The 25,110-nt window shown below is 32.3% G+C and overlaps 1 protein-coding gene across 1 annotated transcript in view; it reads right to left on the reverse strand.

The window, feature by feature from the left end:
* UTP18 (UTP18 small subunit processome component) overlaps positions 1-25,110 on the reverse strand; it is a 34,869-nt gene that overhangs the window by 3,122 nt on the left and 6,637 nt on the right. The window contains exons 2-12 of the mRNA XM_051994282.1: positions 24,844-24,956; positions 24,467-24,562; positions 22,387-22,454; positions 20,891-20,979; positions 19,585-19,710; positions 19,285-19,459; positions 14,983-15,083; positions 14,644-14,734; positions 9,161-9,284; positions 7,784-7,958; positions 3,412-3,554 (exon numbers count right to left, since the gene is read on the reverse strand). Of these exons, the coding sequence (XP_051850242.1) occupies positions 3,412-3,554; positions 7,784-7,958; positions 9,161-9,284; positions 14,644-14,734; positions 14,983-15,083; positions 19,285-19,459; positions 19,585-19,710; positions 20,891-20,979; positions 22,387-22,454; positions 24,467-24,562; positions 24,844-24,956 (1,301 nt within the window). The remainder of the gene's footprint in view (positions 1-3,411; positions 3,555-7,783; positions 7,959-9,160; positions 9,285-14,643; positions 14,735-14,982; positions 15,084-19,284; positions 19,460-19,584; positions 19,711-20,890; positions 20,980-22,386; positions 22,455-24,466; positions 24,563-24,843; positions 24,957-25,110) is intronic.

Consider the following 25,110-nt stretch of genomic DNA (forward strand, 5'->3'; position numbering starts at 1 on the left):
TTCGACAACTTAAATGAAATAGAAAAATACCTCCAAAAATATAGCTTGCCCAAACTAACAGAGGAAGAAGTAAATATCCTAAACAGTCCCATCTCAGAAAAAGAAATAGAACAAACTATCAATCAACTCCCTAAGAAAAAATCCCCAGGACCAGATGGATTTTCATGTGAATTCTACCAAACATTTAAAGAACAATTAACTCCAATGCTAAATAAACTATTTGAAAAAATAGGGATTGAAGGAGTTCTACCAAACTCCTTTTATGACACAGACATGGTACTGATACCTAAACCAGGTAGGCTGAAAACAGAGAAAGAAAATTATACACCAATCTCCCTAATGAATATTGATGCTAAAATCTTAAAGAAAATATTAGCAAAAAGATTACAGAAAATCATCCCCAGGATAATACACTATGACCAAGTAGGATTTATACCAGGAATGCAGGGCTGGTTCAATATTAGGAAAACTATTAGCATAATTGACTATATCAATAACCAAACAAACAAAAACCATATGATCATCTCAATAGATGCAGAAAAAGCATTTGATAAAATCCAATATCCATTCCTAATAAAAACACTTGAGAGCATAGGAATAAATGGACTTTTTCTTAAAATAGTCAGGAGCACATATTTAAAACCATCAGTAAGAATCACATGCAATGGGGAAAAACTGGAACCTTTCCCAGTAAGATCTGGAGTGAAGCAAGGTTGCCCTCTATCACCATTATTATTTAATATCGTATTAGAAACACTAGCCTGGGCAATAAGAGTCGAGAAAGATATTAAAGGAATTAGAGTAGGCAATGAAGAAACCAAACTATCACTCTTTGCAGATGATATGATGGTATATCTAGAGAACCCCAGAGATTCTACTAAAAAGCTATTAGAAATAATTCATAATTTTAGCAAAGTAGCTGGCTACAAAATAAATCCCCATAAATCCTCAGCATTTTTATACATCTCCAACAAAACTCAACAGCAAGAGATACAAAGAGAAATTCCATTCAGAATAACTGTTGATACCATAAAATATTTGGGAATCTATCTACCAAAGGAAAGTCAGGAATTATATGAGCAAAATTATAAAAAAGTCTCCACACAAATAAAGTCAGACTTAAATAATTGGAAAAATATTAAGTGCTCTTGGATCAGCCGAGCGAACATAATAAAGATGACAATACTCCCTAAACTAATCTATTTATTTAGTGCTATACCAATCAGACTTCCAAGAAAATATTTTAATGAACTAGAAAAAATAACAACAAAATTCATATGGAACAATAAAAAGTCGAGAATCTCAAGGGAATTAATGAAAAAAAAATCAAATGAAGGTGGCCTAGCTGTACCTGATCTAAAATTATATTATAAAGCAGCAGTCACCAAAACCATTTGGTATTGGCTAAGAAATAGATTAGTGGATCAGTGGAAAAGGTTAGGTTCACAAGACAGAATAGTCAACTATAGCAATTTAGTGTTTGACAAACCCAAAGCCCCTAACTTCTGGGAAAAGAATTCATTATTTGATTAAAAACTGCTGGGACAAGTGGAAATTAGTATGGCAGAAATTAGGCATGGACCCACACTTAACACCATATACCAAGATAAGATCAAAATGGGTCCATGACCTAGGTATAAAGAACGAGATTATAAATAAATTAGAGGAACATAGAATAGTTTATCTCTCAGACTTGTGGAGGAGAAAGAAATTTGTGACCAAAGATGAACTAGAGACCATTACTGATCACAAAATAGAAAATTTTGATTACATCAAATTAAAAAGCCTTTGTACAAACAAAACTAATGCAAACAAGATTAGAAGGGAAGCAACAAACTGGGAAAACATCTTCACAGTTAAAGGTTCTGATAAAGGCCTCATTTCTAAAATATATAGAGAACTGACTCAAATTTATAAGAAATCAAGCCATTCTCCAATTGATAAATGGTCAAAGGATATGAACAGACAATTTTCAGAGGATGAAATTGAAACTACTACCACTCATATGAAAGAGTGTTCCAAATCATTATTGATCAGAGAAATGCAAAGTAAGACAACTCTGAGATACCACTACACACCTGTCAGATTGGCTAAGATGACAGGAAAAAATAATGATGAATGTTGGAGGGGATGCGGGAAAACTGGGACACTAATGCATTGTTGGTGGAGTTGTGAACGAATCCAACCATTCTGGAGAGCAATCTGGAATTATGCCCAAAAAATTATCAAATTGTGCATACCCTTTGATCCAGCAGTGTTTCTATTGGGCTTATATCCCAAAGAAATACTAAAGAAGGGAAAGGGACCTGTATGTGCCAAAATGTTTGTGGCAGCCCTGTTTGTAGTGGCTAGAAACTGGAAAATGAATGGATGCCCATCAATTGGAGAATGGCTGGGTAAATTGTGGTATATGAATGTTATGGAATATTATTGTTCTGTAAGAAATGACCAGCAGGATGAATACAGAGAGGACTGGCGAGACTTACATGAACTGATGCTAAGTGAAATGAGCAGAACCACGAGCTCATTATACACTTCGACAACGATATTGTATGAGGACATATTTTGATGGAAGTGGATTTCTTTGACAAAGAGACCTAACTGAGTTTCAATTGATAAATGACGGACAAAAGCACCTACACCCAAAGAAAGAACACTGGGAAACGAATGTGAACTATCTGCATTTTTGTTTTTCTTCCCGGGTTATTTATACCTTCTGAATCCAATTCTCCCTATGCAACAAGAGAACTGTTCGGTTCTGCAAACATATATTGTATCTAGGATATACTGCAACATATCCAACATATAAAGGACTGCTTGCCATCTAGGGGAGGGGGTGGAGGGAGGGAGGGGAAAAAAAAATCGGAAAAGAAACGAGTGCAAGGGATAATGTTGTCAATATAAAGTAATCATTAAATTAAAATTTAAAAAAAAATAAAATAAAATAAAATAACCCAGCAAAACCAACTCATACATTAAATATGTTCAGAAATATGTGTCCATTTCTACTGTTTTGAACTCATGATTAATCATGGCATTGATCATCAGTTCTGAATTTTTCTGAATTGCATATATATGTGTGTGTGCTAATACATTGCAAGGGCCCTATCATAAAAGTTTTTTCGTCCATGCTCCCTGTCTTCATGGGTTTCTTGGGAAGCACTTCACAAGCATTCAAACCACAGCTTCCATTTTTTTTGTATTTTGATGATCTTTTATAAATGACTGACACTGATTAAACTTCCCTGATGATAAAAAGCATAGGATAGAACATAGCTAAAATCAAATGACAATCTGAAGATAATAAAATCTATCAAAGACCAAATTGCTAAATGGTATATATACTTCGCCTCCTGCTTTCAAATGTAGCTCGCAGAATGAATCTTTTAACATCTTTTAAGTAACACCTACCTATACAATAAGGCTTTGCCCTTGTTGTTTCCCAGTGCAAAATATCCACTTCTAGGAGAGAAATCCAACGTTTGAGCAAGGGAAATCTGCTTAATTCTATTCATAGGAAAGTTTAAAAATACTGTACAGGAAGGTAGATGAACCTGCAGGAGATAATAAAATTATCTTAACAGCAAGAATTGAAAAACCTTTTTATTTTTATTTTAAATCTATAGTGACTAAAAAGTTAATTGTAATTAAACCTTACATTACATATAGTACTGCAAAGGTAGAAAATGTTCCTACATTAAAAATAGATTTGGGTATTATTTGGATTTATAATTTAACACAGCTAAGCCAACTTTAAATTTTGATAAAAATTTAAATACTCTTACAGCTCTTAACCCATAATATCAGAATCCAAAGAACATAGAAGAGTGTCAAGAATACTGTCTATCATGAAACTCAATTCAAATCCAACAAGAATTTACTGAGCCAAACTCTCTGATAATGTAATAACAATGATGATAAGAGATTCCCTCATAGGTCAGTTTGCTACAAGAATGCCAATTGCAAATAAAGACCTAATGTTATGGAGATAATTTCTGTACATGACAGATATACCAACAAAATTCATTTGGAGTCTTTTAAAATAAACTGAGTATTTTTCTCACATACAGCTAACTGATTTGCAAATATGTGAAACATCCTTTTTGATGTCCAGATTTGGATAAATCAGGAAAACCCGATATATTCAAGTATCTGTTTTCCCCTATTATCACAGGAGGATCATAGAATATCTGAAGATGGGGCAATACTGTTTTCCCCAGCAGCCAAATCTTATTTTCTGCCATGCCCTCTTCTTTATGATCTTTCTCTTTCCCTCTTCTTCTACAATACAAATCAAAGAAACACACACTTGAAGGATTTAGCTCAGAGATAAATGAGTATGAATATATACACAAATTTTATTCAGTGATTTCCCTTGACAAATTGTTGGCTTTCACTTAATATAGTTTACATATGTATAGATAAGACTGCATACCATCACAAGGTTATTTTCACATGTTAGTGCTAGTTAAAATGCACTCTTTTAAAGCAGTACACTGTTTAGTTTACTTAAATTCTCCTACCAGATATTTGTTAGACATATTATGACAGCTACTGACTATCAGAAAATGTAAGGAATTTATAAGAAATGTTTACATTAAAATATCAGACATGTTCACTGAATTTTTCTTACATGGCACATTGTTAATACTAAGTACATTCCTACTCATGGGGATTGGATCCATAAAGAAGTTGGTAATGCCTCAAATTTGACTTTTGCTCTATTTTCTTTCTAGATTTCAAGAGCAACTAGTTTGAATGTCAAAAACAATTTATAAAAATATAAGTTAATGAGTGCTAATGAAGACACAGAATGAAAATATGATCTGTATAGATTTACTTATCTAATTATGTTTTTCTGTTAAAAGCAAAATTAGCTGGATTTTCTCACAGCAGATGCCAGCTAAGAACAGTAAAGGTAAATAGTGAAATATATATGTAATGGTTAAAAGGAAAAAACTAGACCAGGATTAACAATCTGCCATGGGGGTCAAATGATAAAATTGTCAATGTGCTTTGCTTCCATTAGATTCACCATCTAACAATCAAACAGATTATGCACATTTACTTTTTTTAAAAATATACTTTATTTTAACATTTTTTAAAATTCCTTTTCATTTTAATTATCTTCCTCCATCTAGTTTCTCCCCTACCCATTAAGGCAAACATCAATTATACATAACAGTTTAACTCCTTCACCTGACACCTGAATGACCTTTTGAAAAATTTAAGTTTGTATTCACTCCTTTCACTTTCATTTTAAGTACAAAGATCAACCCGAATTCGTATTTATATAACTTTCCAATTACCGTATTTTAAGGAACAAAATTGGACTAAGAATTGGGGGCTTCCCCCAAGTTAAAAGCTGAAGTACAAACCCAAAGGAAGTTTGAGCCAATTTTTGCCAGGGGATAATATAGCCTATGCCTTGTTAGAACATTAAATATAGTACAAATTATCAGTGTTCAGGCTCTGAAGCCCCGTGAAGTCTGTGAGAATCAGGTCACTGAAAGGACTAATCTTCTAAGACTGGGAAGTTAAAAAGCTAGAATTCTTGGCCCCAATAATTACACTTCTGGATCTGCTATTGATATGTCTTAGATTTAGATACATTACTTTATTGTAAAATAACAGAAGAGTTTGCCACTTTAAAATGATATGAGGCCCAACAACTGACTTAATGCTCTTTCACTGATACATCAGGACACTGCCATTCTTGAGTTTCTTTTTATTAGAAATTAACTTTTTAAAAAATAACTATTTTCCAAATAGCTTTTTAAAAAATAAATGACATAGGCATCCCTCTTTGTAGTGGCCAGAAACTGGAAACTGAGTAGATGCCCATCAATTGGAGAATGGCTGAATAAATTGTGGTATATGAATACTATGAAATATTATTGTTAGGTAAGAAATGACCAACAGGATGATTTCAGAAATGCCTGGAGAGACTTACACGAACTGATGCTGAGTGAAATGAGCAGGACCAGGAGATCATTATATACTTCAACAACAATACTATATGATGATCAATTCTGATGGACCTGGCCATCTTCAGCAATGAGATAAACCAAATCAGTTCCAATGGAGCAATAATGAACTGAACTAGCTACACCCAGCAAAAGAACTCTGGGAGATGACTAAGAACCATTACATTGAATTCCCAATCCTTATACTTTTGCCCACCTGCATTTTTGATTTCCTTTGATATTCCTACAATATTTCAGAGTCTGATTCTTTTTGTACAGCAAAATAACGGCTTGGACATGTATACTTACTTTGTATTTAATTTATACTTTAACATATTTAACATGTATTGGTCAACCTGCCATCTAGGGAAGGGGTGAGGGGAAAGGGGAAAAATTAGAACAAAAGGTTTGGAAATTGTCAATGCTACAAAATTATCCATGCATATAACTTGTAAATAAAAAGCTATTAAAAACTAAAATAAATAAATAAATGACATACCATTTTCCCACAATTAGAAAACAGTACGCTTTCATGAACAATAAAGAAAACTAGGAAGAACTACTATATATCTTTCATAAAATATTCAAAAGTTTCCTAAAAACTTTGGACCCCAAAGTTTCCTAAAAAAAATCTGCTACCATTAAAATAATGAAACAAAAATTTGTGAAATAGATTTTCTTTAAAAGCAGAATGGAGTTTTAACCTTCCCCATCTACTGACTACCATTTAAATATTTACCTAAATTAATGGCAGAGATGTAGCTTTGCCAAAAGTATAACTGACATCTAACATAGCTCATTAGTAAGATTAAATCCAGCTGGAAAAGTCTCCAGCCTAGTAACTTAAACATTTTATTAAGAATGTTTTAAGTGCCAGGCCTATGGCTAGGTACAGAGGGTAGAGTTTCACACACTGTATGTGTCAAGAAATGGATATAGCATGTTATTATTGGGCTTATATCCCAAGGAGATATTAAAGAAGAGAAAGGGACTCTTATGTGCAAAAATGTTTGTGGCAGCCCTCTTTGTAGTGGCTAGAAACTGGAAATTGAATGGATTCCCATCAATTGGAGCATGGCTAAATTGTGATATATGAATGTTATAGAATATTATTGTTCTATAAGAAATGACCAGCAGGATGAATACACAGAGGCTTAGAGAGACATACATGAACTGATGCTAAGTGAAATTAGCAGAATCAGGAGATCACTGTACACTTCAACAACAATACTATATGATGATCAATTCTGATGGACATGGCTCTCTTCAAGAATGAGATAAATCAGTTCCAATTGATCTGTACTGAACAGAACCAGCTACACCTAGAGAAAGAACACTGGGAAATGAGTATGGACCACAACATAACATTTCCACTCTTTCTGTTATTGTTTGCTTGCAGTTTTGTTTTTTCTTCTCAGGTTATTTTTAGCTTCTTTCTAAATCCGATCTTTCTTATGCAACAAGATAACTGTACAAATATGTATACATATATTGTATTTAACATATATTTTAACATATTTAACATGTATGGGACTACCTGCAATCTAAGGGAGAAGGTAAGAGAAGAAGGGGAAAAGTTGAAACAGAAGTTTTTGCAAGGGTCAATGTTGAAAAATTACCCATGCATTTGTTTTGTATATAAAAAGCTATAATTTAAAAAAAAAAAAAAAAAAGATTGTTAAAAAAAAGAGAGAGAGATGAATATAGCTTCATTTTCCTTTTTTAAACCAGTATTTTCTTTTCCAATCTCTTTTTCAAATCCCCAACTTGGATTAAGAGCTATTATCAACATTAAAAAGAAAAGTTTAAAAAGTTACCAATCTAGCAGCTTCATTTGTTTCATTAGACGCTATAGCTAGAATTTCTGTGGTAGGATTGAAGGCCATAGAAGTAGCTCCAGTAACCAAATTCATTATGGCTTTTATTGGCTTCGGGTTACTTTCTCGAAGACAAGTATCTTGATTATAGATATTTACCACACCAGAACTGGAACTGTGAAAGAAAAAAGAAAGCAAATATCAAGCTCAAATCACCAGGATACAATAAGAATTTTCACAATCTATATGAACTAGGTATAAATGAATACTGACTGTCAATTATGAAAACTAGGAGAAACTAGGAGTTATTTATATGAATATGTTTATAGTCTTAAGATAAGCACTATTAAACTAGTTATTTCTACAGAGCTCAACTACATTACCCAAAGATAAGATCTCAAACATATGTTATTGATGATCAAGATGTTCAGAAAATAGATTATTTCATATTTTAACACTTTCATTAATTATAAGAAAAAAGTACACTTGCATATTAAATAACAAAATCAAGTGTTAATTAAATCAAAAGCATTTATATTAAGCTTCAAATAGGCAATTCTTATCTTTTTTCTGCAACTGGAAGATCCCAAAAGACTTTTAAGAGCATTAGGAATAATTCTCTCCTGTTCAGCCTCATTTAGACAAGTAATCCTTATAGAGTAGCAAGTGATTTTTTTGCTAGCCACAAAGGTAATACTGGGTGGCAAATGTTTGGTTCAATTTGGAGAGCTTTGAAAGTGTAACATATGTAGTTAAGAAACTGGTCGTCTATTAAATAAAGGTTTCCCCTGACACCTCTAAGTCATATTTTTTATCTTTTTATTGTCAACATTTTTACATCAGCTAAAGCTGTAACATTTTAGCCTTTAGAGTATTTTCTAACAATTTCATGTCTTCATGTAAAAATTCATGCACTAAAATATTATCTTCATGAAGAGATAGGTTGTGAAAAACTGTTTTCAAATTAGATTGGGGGTAAAGGGAAGGAGCAAATCCAGGCACCTATATCCAAGAAAGCATTAAAAATGTTAAAACAGCACAAGGCTAATGACCCATTCCTGGATACCTTTCTAGGAAATTCCCCCTTTAGCAGCAGGAGAATAAAAATAGTTCCCAAAATGTTAGGATAAGGCAAAACTGCTACATTTCAGTTATAAAACAAAATGCAATTAGAAGATCACTCTGTATTTTACTGGTTCAACAGCTGCAACAAAAACACTTAAATTAAATCATATGTTATGGCAGCAAGCAAAAAGTATATCTGAATTTAGGCCATCAATATAGAATTTTGAATCAATTCTATGAAAATTAATTTTATCATTCTGTATTAAGATATCCAGGACTGTCATTAATATTAAACAGTAAGAGGTTACTCACCCACAAGCAACATATTGTCCATTCCTAGACACAGCAATGCTTAATCCACGCAAACATCCTTCATCAGTAAATTTGTTCAGGCATTTCCTGGAATTCACATCCCAAATGTAAACTTCACCATCCACTGAATGAAAAAACAAAAGAGAGGTAACATTATAATTTTACCATCTACAGGCAAATAAACCTATCAGTTCTTGAAGTTACCAGGTGTACATACAGTAAGCATAACATAGGATACTCTGTGACAGTTAAAAAAGAAAGCTCTAACCACATACTAAACTTAGGTCAGTGATAACAAAGTAGCTATATTTCATGATAGATTTATTAGAGTTTTTAAACAATAAATCGGGGCTTTAAATAATAAATTTAATAATTCCCTAAAAGTTTGATGAGTATCCTTATTTTCTCCCAAACATTAACTGTGCTGCTATGGCTAAACCTCATGAAATCCTGCTTCCCATCTCAGGCCAAAAGTGAACAAATGTCCTAAAGTTCACTTCTCTGATTAGGATACTATACCACAAACCTAAGAAAAAATTTTAGTTCTTACTTTCCTTTCTAAAGAATGTTTCCATAAAATATATGTTGGATAAGAGTTTCTTTTTTTTTTTTTTAATTTAAAAAGAGGAATAAATTACCCTAAATTGAAGAATACTTTAAAATGAAGACTAATGCAAAAAATTCCATGGATTCTTATTAGCCTTCACATTAAAATGAACTCGTTAGTTTCTTCTGAACTTGGAGAAACTAATGAGTTCATTTTAATGTGAAGGCTAAGAGTGAGACTAAAGACCAGGAGGGATAGAATACCGCTTCTTCAAGGAACCAAAGGAAAAGAAAGAGGCTAGTTACTAAGTTATTTGTAAAATTAAGTTATATGGAAATATACAAAAAATTGCAGAATTTCTTTATTATGTAAGAATTTACTTCAGGAACAGAATTCAATTGATCTATATGACCCAAAACATAGGTTGTAGAGTATTATGTGAAGCTCAGAAGAAATTAAGTGATTTGTCTTATAAGTATCATAGGTAGATTCTGCAGAGCAATCTGGAATTATGCCCAAAAAGTTATCAAACTGTGCATACCCTTTGATCCAGCAGTGTTTCTATTGGGCTTATATCCCAAAGAAATACTAAAGAAGGGAAAGGGACCTGTATGTGCCAAAATGTTTGTGGCAGCCCTGTTTGTAGTGGCTAGAAACTGGAAATTGAATGGATGCCCATCAATTGGAGAATGGCTGGGTAAATTGTGGTAGATGAATGTTATGGAATATTATTGTTCTGTAAGAAATGACCAGCAGGATGAATACAGAGAGGACTGGCGAGACTTATATGAACTGATGCTAAGTGAAATGAGCAGAATCAGGAGATCATTATACACTTCGACAACGATATTGTATGAGGATGTATTCTGATGGAAGTGGACTTCTTTGACAAAGAGACCTAACTAGTTTCAATTGATAAATGATGGACAGAAGCAGCTACACCCAAAGAAAGAACACTGGGAAACGAATGTGAACTATCTGCATCTTTGTTTTTCTTCCTGGGTTATTTTTACCTTCTGAATCCAATTCTCCCTGTGCAACAAGAGAACTGTTCAGTTCTGCAAACATATATTGTATCTAGGATATAGTGCAACATATCTAACATATATAGGACTGCTTGCCATTTAGGGAAGGGGGTGAAAGGAAGGAGGGGAAAAATCAGAACAGAAACGAGTGCAAAAGATAATGTTGTAAAAAAATTACCCTGGCATGGATTCTGTCAATATAAAGTTATTATTAAATAAAATTAAATTAAATTAAATAAAAATTTAATTTAATTTAATTTAAAAATAAATAAATAAATAAATATCATAGGTAGTATTTGAACTCATGATTCTTTTGATTCCAAATCCAGGACTTTTTATCTACTAATTTTCTTAAAAGTAAACTAAAATAATAAAAAAGAACAATAAGAACCTACCCCAAGTCCACAACAGAAAAACATAAGTAGAAGAAACCATTTAATACTTTAAACTCATATCAAGATAAATCAGAAACATGAAATTTTTGTACTTATAACTTATTTAATATCTAAACCATCTGCTCCCAAGTCTCCTTAAAACTAAAGCAAAAAGATAACTATAACTATGTATACATATATTGGATTTAACATATATTTTAAAATATTTAACATGCATTGGACTACCTGTCACCTAGGGGAGGGAGAGGGAGGAAGGAGGGGAAAATTTGGAACAAAAGGTTTTGCAAGGGTCAATGTTAAAAAATTACCCATGCATATGTTTTGTAAATAAAAAGCTCTTTAAAAAAAAAAAAAAAAAAAAAGAACAAAATGATTTTAGAAAGGCCTGGAAAGATTTACACAAATTAATTCTGAGTGAAACAAGCAAAACCAAGAATTCATTGAATATAAAAACAGAATAATTATGGGAGGATCATCTTATGAAAGACTTGGTTCTTCTCAATGCTTTAGTGAACCAAGATAATCTCAATAATCTTTGCATAGAAAATGCCATCTGCATCCAAAAAGAGAACTATGGTTATTAAACAAGCTATGTTCTTTTCTTTATTTTGTTTTTTTTTGTTTTTTTTGTTTTTTGTTTTTTTCTCTCTTGTTTTTCCTTTTTGTTTGGATTTTTCTCTCCCAACATGATTCATAAAGAAATGTGTATATTTTAAAAGTTAATGTACATGTATAACCTGAAAAAATAAAACAACTTTAAAAGGAGAACTAGAGCAAAACAGGCATGTTCTTTAAATACAGCTTCCAGGTCACAGAGCAGGAAAGTTTGGAGAGTAATCAAAGACACAAGATAAGGAGAAAGTCCCTACATACTTTCTAAATCTTACAAGATGAGTTTATACAAGGTAACTCTTCCCCACATTAAAGAAGGTGACCAATGAAACAAAGATAGGCAGAGAAGGAAACAAAGTAGGGAACCTTTCTATCTTGGAGATGACCTAAAATCATTTATTTCCTCATACAACATTTAGCAATTTTCAGGGAAAAGCAGTAGTTAAGTAAAAAAAAAAAAAATTTGTCGTTCAATCAATTGTGTGCAACTCTTTGTGAAACCTGGTCCATAAAAAAAATGTACTGTATTATTTAGCCAGTTATTTATTATCTCTTCTTTTCTTTATTGGAATGTGAATTCCTAAATCCTTAACATTTTAAATTATTCAAAATGGTTTGGAATTTTTAATGCTAAATAAATTACTGGGTCTGGATAACATTTTTTGGGAAAGACTAAGATCACTAGATAGAAAAAGCATCAGGTCTGGAATTAGGAAAACCGAGATTCAATCTGGCCTCAGGCATTTACTAGTTATAAGACCTTGGGCAGGTCACAGTCACTTACCCCTATCCGCTTAGGCTTCCTCAGCTAGAAAATGAACTAGAAAAGGAAATGGCAAACCATTCCAGTATCTTTACCAAGAAAACTTCAAATACGATCATGATGAGTTGAAAAGACTGAACAATAAGATGACTATAATTATTCATTAATTTTAACTTTTATTTAATTTTAACTGATTTATTTATTTAATTTTAATTTATTTAATTTTAACTGATCTTTAACTCCCAACAAGCCTTAAGTCTCAGATGGAGTCAATATGAAATAACTTTGCATTAAAAAAAAAAAAATGCAAATAATTAAAATAAAAAAAAAACTTGGCATTATTGGATTGAATCTACAAGAACTCAATGGATACTATATCTTTCTAATTCTCAAAGCAGTTTTTAAAAACTCATTAGAATTAGAATATTTTGAAAAACACTTCATTTTAACAAGACTTTCATATTGTTGAAGCAGCATAGCATAGGAGTAAGGGAAAGACTGAAATTAGGAAGACCTAAATTCAAATCCTGCCACTGCATAGAATGTATGCTCAAAGACAAGTCCCTGAACCTCTAGGTGTCCCAGGAAACTCAGTACAATAGGAAATTACAAAGGAGTTTCCAATCTACCACACCAGTGAAATCATAGTCTAGCTAAAAGGAAAAAAAACAAAAAACAAAAAACACCTTTTAAGTGTTACGCCTAAATCTCAGGTCAAAAAGACATTTCAATTAGTAGATGCCAAGAAGATGGTGTCTAATGAAAGAAAGGAATTCTTGTTCAAACAGAGCTCAATGTAGACAGAATCAATAAGTGTTAAGTTCTTAACACAGTGCATGTGTGTGCAAGTTACAAAAAGTAAAATGAAAACAGTCCTTGTCCTTAAGGAACTTATATTTAATCCAGGGAGTATGAATATTCATTCCTAACAATGTCACAGAAATACCCTTGTTAAAACATTTAAGTGATCAGAGAAGAATAAGCAGTTTTCCAAGAAATACAAACTATCAGCAATTACGGGAAAGATTGTTTAAAATTATTTTTAAAAAAGAAATGGCAAATTGAATTAATGTCTCACCTTAAATTTACCAGAATGGCAAAGATGACAAAAAATAAAAATGGCAAATGTGGGAAAGAGTTTAGGAAGAGAGGCATTTTATCTACTACACTGTCATTATATTAGAGATATGGTTCTAATTATTATTTTCTATACTAAAAAAGTCACTAAGCTGACTCAATGATACCAAGACTGGATACAAATTCAAGGGAAAAAACCTTACACTAAGGGAAAGTTCTTAAATACAACAAAATATTTACAGCGGCATTTGTGTGTGTGTGTGATATAAAAAAAATTGTGGACAAAGAATGACTCCATCAAATATAGTAAGATAAATCAAAATGTGGCATATGAATTTAAGGGAATATTATTGCAGTGTAAGAAATGAAGAATATCAATGAAGAGAAATTAGAGAAGAATTTTATTAACAAAATAAATAGAACATAAATTATACTTATAACACACACACACATACATACACACCCCTCTCTCTTTTCTCTAATCCTTAGTTATTATCTCCCCCTCTCAAAGGTAAAATATCTTCAGAGGTAGGAGGGACAGAAAAAAATTTTGGTAATTCCTCAGTTGTGAGCCTGAGGGGAGGATGTTATTATCCCCTCTGCAGTAACAGGAAGGTGTTAAGGAAGAAAGACAATAAATTCTCTTTGAGCTATGCTGAGAGACAGCTACAATATAAGATAACTAATCATTTTATATTTCTTTCAAAAAAAATCTAATACAATCTGCTTCTTAAAATTCAAACTCCTCTTAACAGCTATTCATATAACCTGTATACAACTATATAAATTATAGCAACATATGATCTCCTCTTGTAAATAAGCTTTTGCATTTTAAATTTTTCAATAAAAATTAGCACATCATAAGAATTCATTACTACTGACTGGCAAAAAGGATAAAGGTTGAAAAAACAAAGTTTTAAAGATTAAAACTAGTTTTTATTCTACGATTTGTCCACTCAAAGCAAGAAATTAAAATTCAAGAAAACAGAAATAAAATTTGATTTATTAAAATACAAAGATTTTAATGAACACATCCATACCATTCTATTAGTCATTAAACTTACCAGAGCTGGCATATATTTTTGTGCTATCTGATGAGAAAGCTGATGCAGCTGCCTTTCCATTTATTTTCATACTGCCAATCAGCTCTTTAGTCTAAAAGATAAACAGGAATCAACAAATTGTTCAGGACCACATTAAAACCTCCTTTCTATTTTCCAAGTTCACTTTTGCTCTTCTCTATTTTGAAGATTATCCTCCCCTAAGAAGTCAGGTTTCTTCAGAGGTCTATGCTTCCTTATTTGAGTTCATGTATAGGTTCATGTATAGGACAACCTGGGAATGTTTAAGAGTCCCAGTTTGGGATATAAGAGGAAAAAAAAAAAGAATTAGCAGCAAGTCACCTTCATTGAAAGTAGATGAAAATATCCTGAAGAACCATTTAAGAGTAAAAAAGATCCATTTGGAGATACTTCAAAGTTTCTGACAAACTTCTCCTTTAAACCTTGAAAAAAAAGGAACAAATGAATTCAATAGGGATAAATCATTTCAATCAATCTCATTTATTAACACTCAAAGTCATTCTAAGCTCACAGAACACAGCTGAAAAAGGCCATCAAGCCGTATAAAGCTGGGCTGCAATAGTGTACAGAGAGGCTCTGTGAGCTACAAATAATGCCTCCTACGGTTTTTAAAAGCACTACAAGATTAGTCCTTGCACAATACCCAAGCTTACTCTGCTTACAGGATCTATCAGGAACAGAAGCAGACAGCTATATACCTTGCAGGGTGTCCCTGTCCTTTCTCCAAACCATTCAAGTCTTTCATTATACTGCTTCTCTATTGGCACACACTGTGCCAACCACTACCCTACTTGAGTAATAATTCACATTTAAAGTTAATAAAATACTTCCTGGAGCTTAAAGATTAATACCAATAGGACAGGTACCTAAGAGGTCTTGTAAGTAAAGCAGATCTGGGGACACTGAGCAAAAGAGAAGTAAACAAATGCATCTAAGGTTAAGTACATGGGAAAGCAAACAAACACAAAGGAAGAAACAATCCTTTCACAATCTTGCCATGTGAAAACAAGAGAGCCAAAATGATATAGCTGGTAAGTACCATTAAACTTTAGGGAAAATGCAGCCAACACAGCCGCTCCTTCAGGAGGCTGCACAGGAATCCCTTTAGATCCTGAGGCAGAAAAATGGTACAGTATGGAGAAGTGACAATCTCCATTCAAAACACTCAAACCTCAGTAGTTTATGACACAAAGATCTAAGGAAGAGGTCTGAGGAAAACAACCCATGTCCAAGGGCCAAGCCTCTCCTCAAGCCTTAGAAATTGCTGCCCAAAAAATAAAAAGGGCTTCTAAGTAATTATCAAATCTATTTTAGTTGGACAAACTAAACTTGCTATGACCCATGCCTTAAGGGCCCTTGATCAAGGGGAAGTGGCTAAGGCCTATAAGCCAAAGTCCCTTTTCTCCCCTCCTTATAACGCTAAATCACTCCAATAGGACTAACTCTAAATCACTCCAATAGGACTCCTTTTCAAAGACTTCAATAGTTTTCCAACTTACATAATACAACATATTGAATAATGAAGATACCAAGCTCATGACTTAAGTGTAATTCCAATATAAGACCATTAGAGAATGCTTAGTATGCTGTGGCTCCATAGCTAAACCCTCAACTGAGCATGCTGTGATGGAAGCTGCACTATTAAGATTTCTTACAGTCAAGAGTCAAAAAGAAGCATAAGAGAGGACTACTGCCAAGACTATGCAGAGATTAGAGAAAGGCACATCCAAAATACAGACAAAACAGCAATGTGGCAGTATCAGGAGCAAAGACAAAACAAGAAAGCACAAAAGTCAGGCAAAAGTCCAAGAAACTAACTCTACAAGCAGATTTAAAGCTGAGCAAATGGTTTATTTGTTGGAATGAAAGTAGTTTAAAAAAAAAAAAAAAGAATGTAGTAAATTTACTGACTTCTTTTTGAGCCCCAAGCTTTGGAGTGATCCTTGTGCTAAATGTACTTCATGTGCAGGCAGCTTCAGCCTGCTGTTGACATTTTTCATTTAAAAAAGTATCCTCATCTAACAAAAGATCCCTAGCAATTTATCTCTGGTCCTGAATGGTTTCCATTAATTTTCAATCAAATCCCTAGGGTATTTTAGGTACACCACCATATTTGTAAAAATAATTACTCAACAATACTAATCCCACAATTATTTCACCACTATAGACAGCACTCCTAGTGATATGTCAAACAGAAGGGGCAATAATGGACATCCTTGTTTCAGCCTTTAATTTACTGGAAAGTATTCTAATTGTCTCACAATATAATGATAGCTCTTGATTTTGGATATGTATTATTTATCATGTGAGGAAAAGATTCATTTCTTCCTGTTTCCTCCAGTTTTTCCTTACAAAAATTAGTGTTGCATTTTGTTTTAAGTTTTTTAATTAATTAATCTTCAAGTTTTCCTAATATTAAACCAAGTCTGCATTCCTAGTATAATCTGATCATAGCACATAATCTTTGTGATATTGTTTTACTCTCTTAGCTAATATTTTATTTAAAACTTTTGCATTTATGTTCATTAAGGAGACTGGTCAATAGTTTCCTTTTTTCTCTTTTTATTCTCCTTTCTTTATATATCAAAAGCATATCTGTGTCACATAAGATATTTGGAGGAATCCCTTTACTATTTTTACAAACTACTTATGTAATACTGGAATTCATTTTTGAATGTTGGAGAAAATTCACTCATAAATCCAAGCAGTCCTGGAATTTTTTTCTTTGGAAATTCATTTATCATTCTGTGAAATTTGGTTATTTGAATTGTTTCTCATTCTATTCAGATAGGTACACGTTCAATTATTTCATTAGATTTTCAGTTTTAGGCAGCAGAGGCAGCCAGTGGAACAGTGGATAAAATAATGGGATTAAGGTCAGAAAAATCAGTGTTCAACTTTTGACCTCAGATACTTACTAGTGAACTTGGACAAATCATTTAACCTGTTTACCTCAATTTCCTCATCTGCAAAAGGCAGCTAAGGGCATCTACCATGCAAGGCCATATTGAAGATCAAATGATATAATCCAAGTAAAAGCATTTCATAGATGAGGGGCCTGACACAAAGTAAGCGTGACATAAATGCTCATAACCCTTCCTCTGTCTTTCCTTTAATGATATAGTTTGGCAAAATAGTTTCTAATGTTGTGAATTCTTTTTTTGTTTTTCAAACTAGTAATCTGATTTTTCTCTGTTTTTTTCAGGGAAAAAAAGTACCTTTTATTTAGTAATTCAATTTTTGTTTCCAATTTTGTCAATTTCCTAAATTTTCAGGATTTTGGGGGGGGGGGGGTATTTATATAAGGTTTTAAAATTTGCAAGTTCTAGTATTTTTAGTTGCATTCCCATATTACTAAAATGTTCTTTCTCATTTTTGTTAATAAAAATGTTTAGAGATATTTGTTCTCTGACTTACCAACTCTTTAGGGTTACATTACTTAGTCTCCAGTTTATTCTTCTTACTTTATACAACATGATCTTTGATTTTAATAAGTTTTATTGAAACAACTACAATTACTTACGTAAATTTTTATGTAACTTCATTTAAGTTATTCTATCCTCTGTTCCACCAGCTGCCTCTGCTGCCTAAAAATCTGCTTTTTTAACTTAACAATTAAATAAAGAGAAAGAAAATATAATTTAAAAAATCTATTAGACCAGAAACAAAAACTATCAACTATTAAACTATGAATTAACTTCATACCCAAACAATTTGCAAAAATAAAAACAACAAAACTTAGTAGAGTTGTAAAGAGACTACTACTCATTTACAGATGTTGGAATGGCAATTTTTTTTTTTTTTTTTTGCTGAGGCAATTGGGGTTAAGTGACTTGCCCAGGGTCACACACCTAGGAAGTGTTAAGTGTCTGAGGCCAGATTTGAACTCAGGTCCTCCTGACTTCAGGGCTGGTGCTCTATCCACTGCACCACCTAACTGCCCCAACCACCTAGCTATCCCATGGAATGGCAAATTTATAGACTATTTCTAGAGAACAAATTGGCAGTATATTGAAAAAATTATAAATGATTTTGACTCAATAATTTCATTGCTGTCACAAAAATATTAAAAATAACAATTTTTTAAAGATTTTTATGGCACCACAATATATAATTACAAAGAATTGAAAACAATTTAAATATTATCCAATAACAGATGATAAAATAAATATCAGTACATTAATATGATCTAATTGATAGTCCAGATCTGTGATCTCTTCAAAATATATAACTCCATGAGCAAACTCCTAGCACTAATACAGATCTGTAAATTAATTTGAAGATGTTATCCTGAGTCAAAAAGTTAGTATGTGTTAAGAGATATAACTTGATTCTAAATCTTCCTGACTCTTGAGGTCTATAGTGGCTCACCCACTATGCTATAGTACCTCTCATTAGTAAAATAAGTCAAAAAAAAAAAAAATCAAATGGATTCATCTACATGATATAGCAAATTTGGAGAGGACCACCAAATAGTATACTTGAAACAACTAATAAAATTTGTTAATGACCTAGGAAGGAATTTTAGGAAGCCTGAGAAATAGTGATTACAAAGACCTTAACTAAATTTACACTAATCTCAAAAGAAATAAATATGGCAACACTGGTCTCAGAAAACCTTACCCCTTACTTGATGCACAGGAATTACATTTCCACCCATCATGTCATACACATAAAGTATCTTGCTGAGATTACTTGTGGCTAGCACTTCTTCTCCATTGGCACTGAAACGGGCCCTATAGACAGGAAATTGTTCTAAATAGATGCTCTGGATTTTAGGATTTGTTTCTCCATCAACCTGTAAAAAAAGTCCAGAAAAATTTCTCCAGTTATTACAATATCCTCACCTCTCTTTCTAAACACAAACACATGTAGTTCCTATGTCATTACCACTGTTCAGTCTCCATAAAAGTAAATACATGCCTGAAATAGGGATACAGCATTATCCAAACCAGCAACCATAATAACTTGAGCGCAAGGATGGAATTGCACTGAGGATATCTTAGCAGAAGAAGGACGTTCAGCATTTGCATTCAAGCAGCTCTTCATCTGGGAAGGAGGAAATAAAACAAATATAACAGGTTTAATACCATTACATCAAGAAGAAATTTATAACTAGTTAACCAAGACTATCTAATCTTCCAACTGTACATCCCCAGCATTGATTCTGCTTTGCAACATAGTAAACATAGAATGTTTACTAGATTGAATCATATGGCAAAAAGTTTTTTTATGTACTTCCAGGAACAAAATATCTTTTTGAGTGTAAATAATGGCATAAGCGAAGACCCAAAAGGCTGAAAAATGAGCCTTGGAATCTAGTCCTAGCTTTACGACCAGGTAGTAATTATGTGATCTAAGGCAAGTCATAACTGCTCTGGGCCTTGATTCTGTCTTCTAAAAAGTTTGTCCATATGTGTTGGGTTTGGGAGGAAATGGGAGAGGAATAGCTTAGTAATTCTCCAAAACTTTTGTATTTGTAAAATTTGGTCTGTATCTTGGCTCTGATATAATCTCACTCTCCTTTGTTCTACCATTCCCTTTTTATTAAGAGAAAAAGTATTGTCAATAAAAAGTTTAAAAATAAAAAAAATTTTAAAAAAGAAAGAAAAATTTAGATGAATTACAGGTGTAAATAGATAATAAAATTATACTAGTGAGGCATCTTAAAAAAGTAATAATAAATAAATAGGAGGGAATAAGTAAGAACAACATTAAAAAGATGAATAAAATATTTCTTTAATATTTTCTCTATTTTTTTACTTTTTAATGGCTAATATGGAAATGTTTCGCATGCTTTCATATGTGTAATTTTAATTTATGGAATAAAGCTAGCATTTTCATGACATAAAAAAGAGAGAGAGAGAGAGAGAGAGAGAGAGAAAGAGAGAGAGAGTAGTTGCCTAGTTAAGAGACACAAAGAACCAAGGAAAAATATATAGGATTCCCAACTCCCATAGTTTTAGAGCTTGACAATACTTTCTAGCTAGATCCTTTTAAAAATAACATAGCCTAATGTAACAAAAGAAAATCCACAAATATTTATAAAAATAAATAGGGAAAAAACCTGTCCAACCCCAAGGATGGAATGATACTGTACATCTCTACTCAAGAACCAGAATTAAACTAATGTAATAAGAACTTGCCCAGAATACTAAGAACTTATGGTAGCATATGAGATTTATACAGAAAACATAAAAATAAATTAAGTCAGTATTTACTCTCTTACCTGCAGAATTCCACGTGGTAAAGAAGCTGATGTGGTTATAAAATTTCCTGTCCTTTTCAAGAGGTCATCTTCATCCTCATCACTTTCATCTAAAATAAGCAAACTCATCAACAACCATAGGAAAATATATACAAATCACTAATGAAAAAAGAAATGCAAACTAATTAACTGAGATACTAGTTCACACATGGCAAAGATGAGAAAAAGGGGAAAAAAAACAATTGTCAAAGGAGGTATGGTACAACACTCACAATGTTGCAGTTGGTGGAGATATGAAGTTGGAGCAGAAGTTTGGAGCTAGACATTAAAAAGTTACTAAATTATGATCCAGCAATACTTGGTAAAAACGAAAAGGACTTATGAGCAAAAATACTTTTATCAGCATTTTTTGTAGTAACAAAGAATTGGAAATAAAAATGGATAACTATTAGGTATGGCTCAATAAATTAAGATAAATATAATGTAATATTACTGATACAAAAAGTGACAAAAGAGTAAATTACATGAACTGATCCTAAGAAAAATGAACAGAATCAAGAAAACTACATAATTTTCTATAATAATGCAAAGGAAAACAACTTTAAAAGAGTTAAAGAACTCTGATCTATGTAGTGAGCAAAAATATAGAACACTGATGAATCGTGTTGCCTTTTAGTGGAGATGATGGACAAGAGAAAAGTGCAAAACTTGACAAGTTTTCAGATTCAGTCAATATGTGACTTTTTGTTGTTGCAAGAAAGGAGTAGAGATATTTTTAAAAAGGCAAAAATACTATTGAAACATTTTTAAATAAATAGAAGTGTGCAGAAGTTCAAAAGAACAAGATAAGCAAAAACAGTCCTTTTTCCTATTCTTTCTAAATGGAAATTAGCATATTTGTTAATATTAGTCATATATAAGAAAGAATTTAATAAGGAAAGGAAACATGAGGGGAAAATAAATCAAGCAAATCCCACTAATGATTTCCCTCCTCCCCTCCCCAAATAAGTAACACTGACCTGCAATAACTCCAAATTTCTACATTTCTCTCCTTTTAAAAAAAAAAAAAAACTAAGATGGAAGAAGAGTGAATTCAAAGTAAAAAAAGAAAAAAGATACTAAGTTGAAACTCACATTGCTAACAACACTGAATTCTTACACTTCTAAGTAAGAGAATCGAGAATCAAGATTCAAGAAAATCATATCCAAAAAAAAGGAGTAAATAAATCTAACCAGATTACCTATATCTCCATTATATTTCAGGACCTCCTATCCCTTAGCTTTAAAAAAAAAAAATACAGTTTAACTATAAATGAGGGTACACCCACTTGAAGATTCTTTTTATTTAAAATTAGAAAAAAAACAAAAAAGAAAAACCCAAGTTTAGTTGATTGTATGCTCAATACAAGTCAACAGTGCACTATACCTTTTACAATTTTTTTTTTTAAGATTAAAGTAGAATTTTGAATTTCATAAATATGATGTCCAGGATCCAGAACAAAAGAAGCAACAATCACCTTCTGAATGTATCTTCTTCCTGTTAATTTCTGCCCAGGCAGGTGTTCCACCCATTGCATGCTGAAATCTAAACAGAATAACAAGAGATAACCTTTGTTGGTAATTACTGTGATTTTTTTTTTTAATAGTTACTAGTATACATAACAGGGGCTTGCCAGAATATAGCATATAAACTACTCCATGAAATTTACAACAAAAATGGATTATCTTATATAATATCATCAGCACAAATCATTTAATTTAGAGCAAGAAAGTGACCTTGGAACCTAGCTAGTCAAATCCTCTAATTTTCTGTAAAGGAAAAAGAATCATGAAGATGAAGCAATTTGCCGAAGATCACACTGTATTCAACAGAAATGCCAGGATTTAAAGTGAAATTTTCTGATTTCAAGATTCATTATTATTTCTAAACATTTAGCTTCTTTTCTTATCCTATTCGACCAAAACATGAAACCTCTGGGGCCTACTCATTCCTCATCCTAATGGGAAAAAAAAAAAAAAAAAACTTGAACTCTCTGAAATATACCTCTTATTAGTTCTTTACTAGTTAATAACACACTAGTTTTTTCTCTATTAGTTCAGGTCAAAACATCCAAGACTATAGGAATTAACAAATACTGTACATTGTTGTATCAACTGTAAAGCTGAAAGGAATGTGAAGAACAGAGAAGTCTTTGGATATTGATGGACTACATATAAAACACTATGAAAAAAATCTGCCACTTACAAAATTAATCCAACAAGGTTTTGTTCCAACTTCTATTTTCAAATCTAAACATTGTAAGACAACTTGCAGTTTTGTCTAATAATTTGATAACTGTATTTCCATATAAATACTTCTCTTTGCAGTCCTGTGTATATTATTTTATATATTTAAAAACATTCCTCTAACAAGTCCACAGACTTTACCAAATTGTCCAAGAGACTTGAGACACAAAAAAGGGTGAAGAGTTTCTGTCTCAAGGTATCCTAATTAACTATAATGAAGAATTTCACAGATCTTTCATGAAAACCTAAGCTCAACCTATCTTTTCCTGTTTTGGAAATAGTAATCAAAAAATAGAATGTTAATTCAAAAAACCATCATTCCTCACAATGAAAGAATAAATGGAATTTAATTTGACTAATCATTCTTCAATGAAATATTCAACTTGAGCCACTTTCTAAACTATCGAACAAGTGGAGAACATTTCCTTTATGATCCTAGAGAGGGAAACTTCACTGGTTCATAGAGGATAAGTACCAAGAAATCGTACTTTATTTATTCCTACATTTGTGAAAATGTAAAACAGCAATCATCTAAAAAGTCAATTATTTATGATATTGCTTCCTCAAAGTTTTTTCTCTCTCTATGTGCCTGTTTCTCTGCATATCTGATTCTCAATTAGTTCTCTATTCTTTTTTTACAGTTAACCCTCTCAGTTCATTCTGCATTCTACCTTGCCATTTCCCTCAACTAATTCATTCACAATCTTTAAAGCGTTTAAAATATACTAACATGTACTTTTAGATCCTGCAGATGGTCAAAATTCAGGACATTCCCTTCTCATTGTCATTTACCTGTTTTTAAATGTTAAAAATAAGTTATATGTGTTTATAATATTTCTTTCTAAATAAAAAGGGCATTTTATGCCCTTTGATTATTCTTGGGGATCAGTGGCCAAGAGAAAAAAAATCTTTACCACCAATAAGTCATTTTGTGACTCATAATACAGACCCCTCTGAGAGCAACAATTCAGTTACCCAGGTGCTCTAAGATTTGCAAAACATTTTCCTTGCAACATTAGGGTAAATGTTGTAGGTATTATTGTTTCCATTTACCAAGTCAGAAAAAATGAGTTAAGTTCAGTGGTATTAACTGACTTGTCCAAAGTCATTTTGTCAGTTGGCATTCAAATTCAAGTTGTACAACTTCGAACACACTTTGAATTACTACTGATGGTCTACAGAACATATAATTTCTAACAGGAAAACATACCATTCAAATAAGTCTACTTCAGCCACTGAAATTTACCAACAAAAAACTAACAATTTCAAAACATATTACTGGCTATAAGTAAAACACCAAAAAATACTTACTCCTCTTTCAGTCTCCTTTGGAGTTTGTCTTTGGAGAGTTTCTTTTCCCCTGCATTTTTTATCATATTTTTCCGAAACCGATGAGTCATGTCAATTCTATAGAAACAGAATAGCATTATCTGAAAATATCCTCCACATATTTGTTGTCTTTGATTTTTGAAACATAATACTGTTTAAAGTCCTGGATTCCACATATTTGCTCTCACGGATTAAATGACAAAAAGACTTTTCTGAAATATCTGATAAGTATATTTAAAATTACACTGTTTATAAAAGATCTATTTTACCCCACAGAAAATTAGCATTTCAAAAACCAATTTATTCATTTAATATACAAAGGAATTTCAGTTTCCAGAAATGAATAAGTTTCAACTTACTCTTCTTCATCTTCATCTTCAGTATCTACCCAAGCTGGCTTCTTTTTGGAAGGAATATTACTTCTTGCTTCACTCTCCACTTCTGAGTCACTAGAGTCTTCATGGATACCATCCTAAAGTATAACAAGAATAAATTCAAACAATATTGATTATGAATCAGCTTTTGTGAAAGGGAATATATCATGGCTGACAAAAAGCCAGTCTTGAGGATCAGGAAAGAAGCTTGTACAGTGGAGGGAGGCCTCACTATGCAGCCAGAGGACTTGG

This window comes from Antechinus flavipes, chromosome 4 (genome assembly GCF_016432865.1).
Source record: "Antechinus flavipes isolate AdamAnt ecotype Samford, QLD, Australia chromosome 4, AdamAnt_v2, whole genome shotgun sequence".
Classification (NCBI taxonomy): Eukaryota; Metazoa; Chordata; class Mammalia; order Dasyuromorphia; family Dasyuridae; genus Antechinus; species Antechinus flavipes.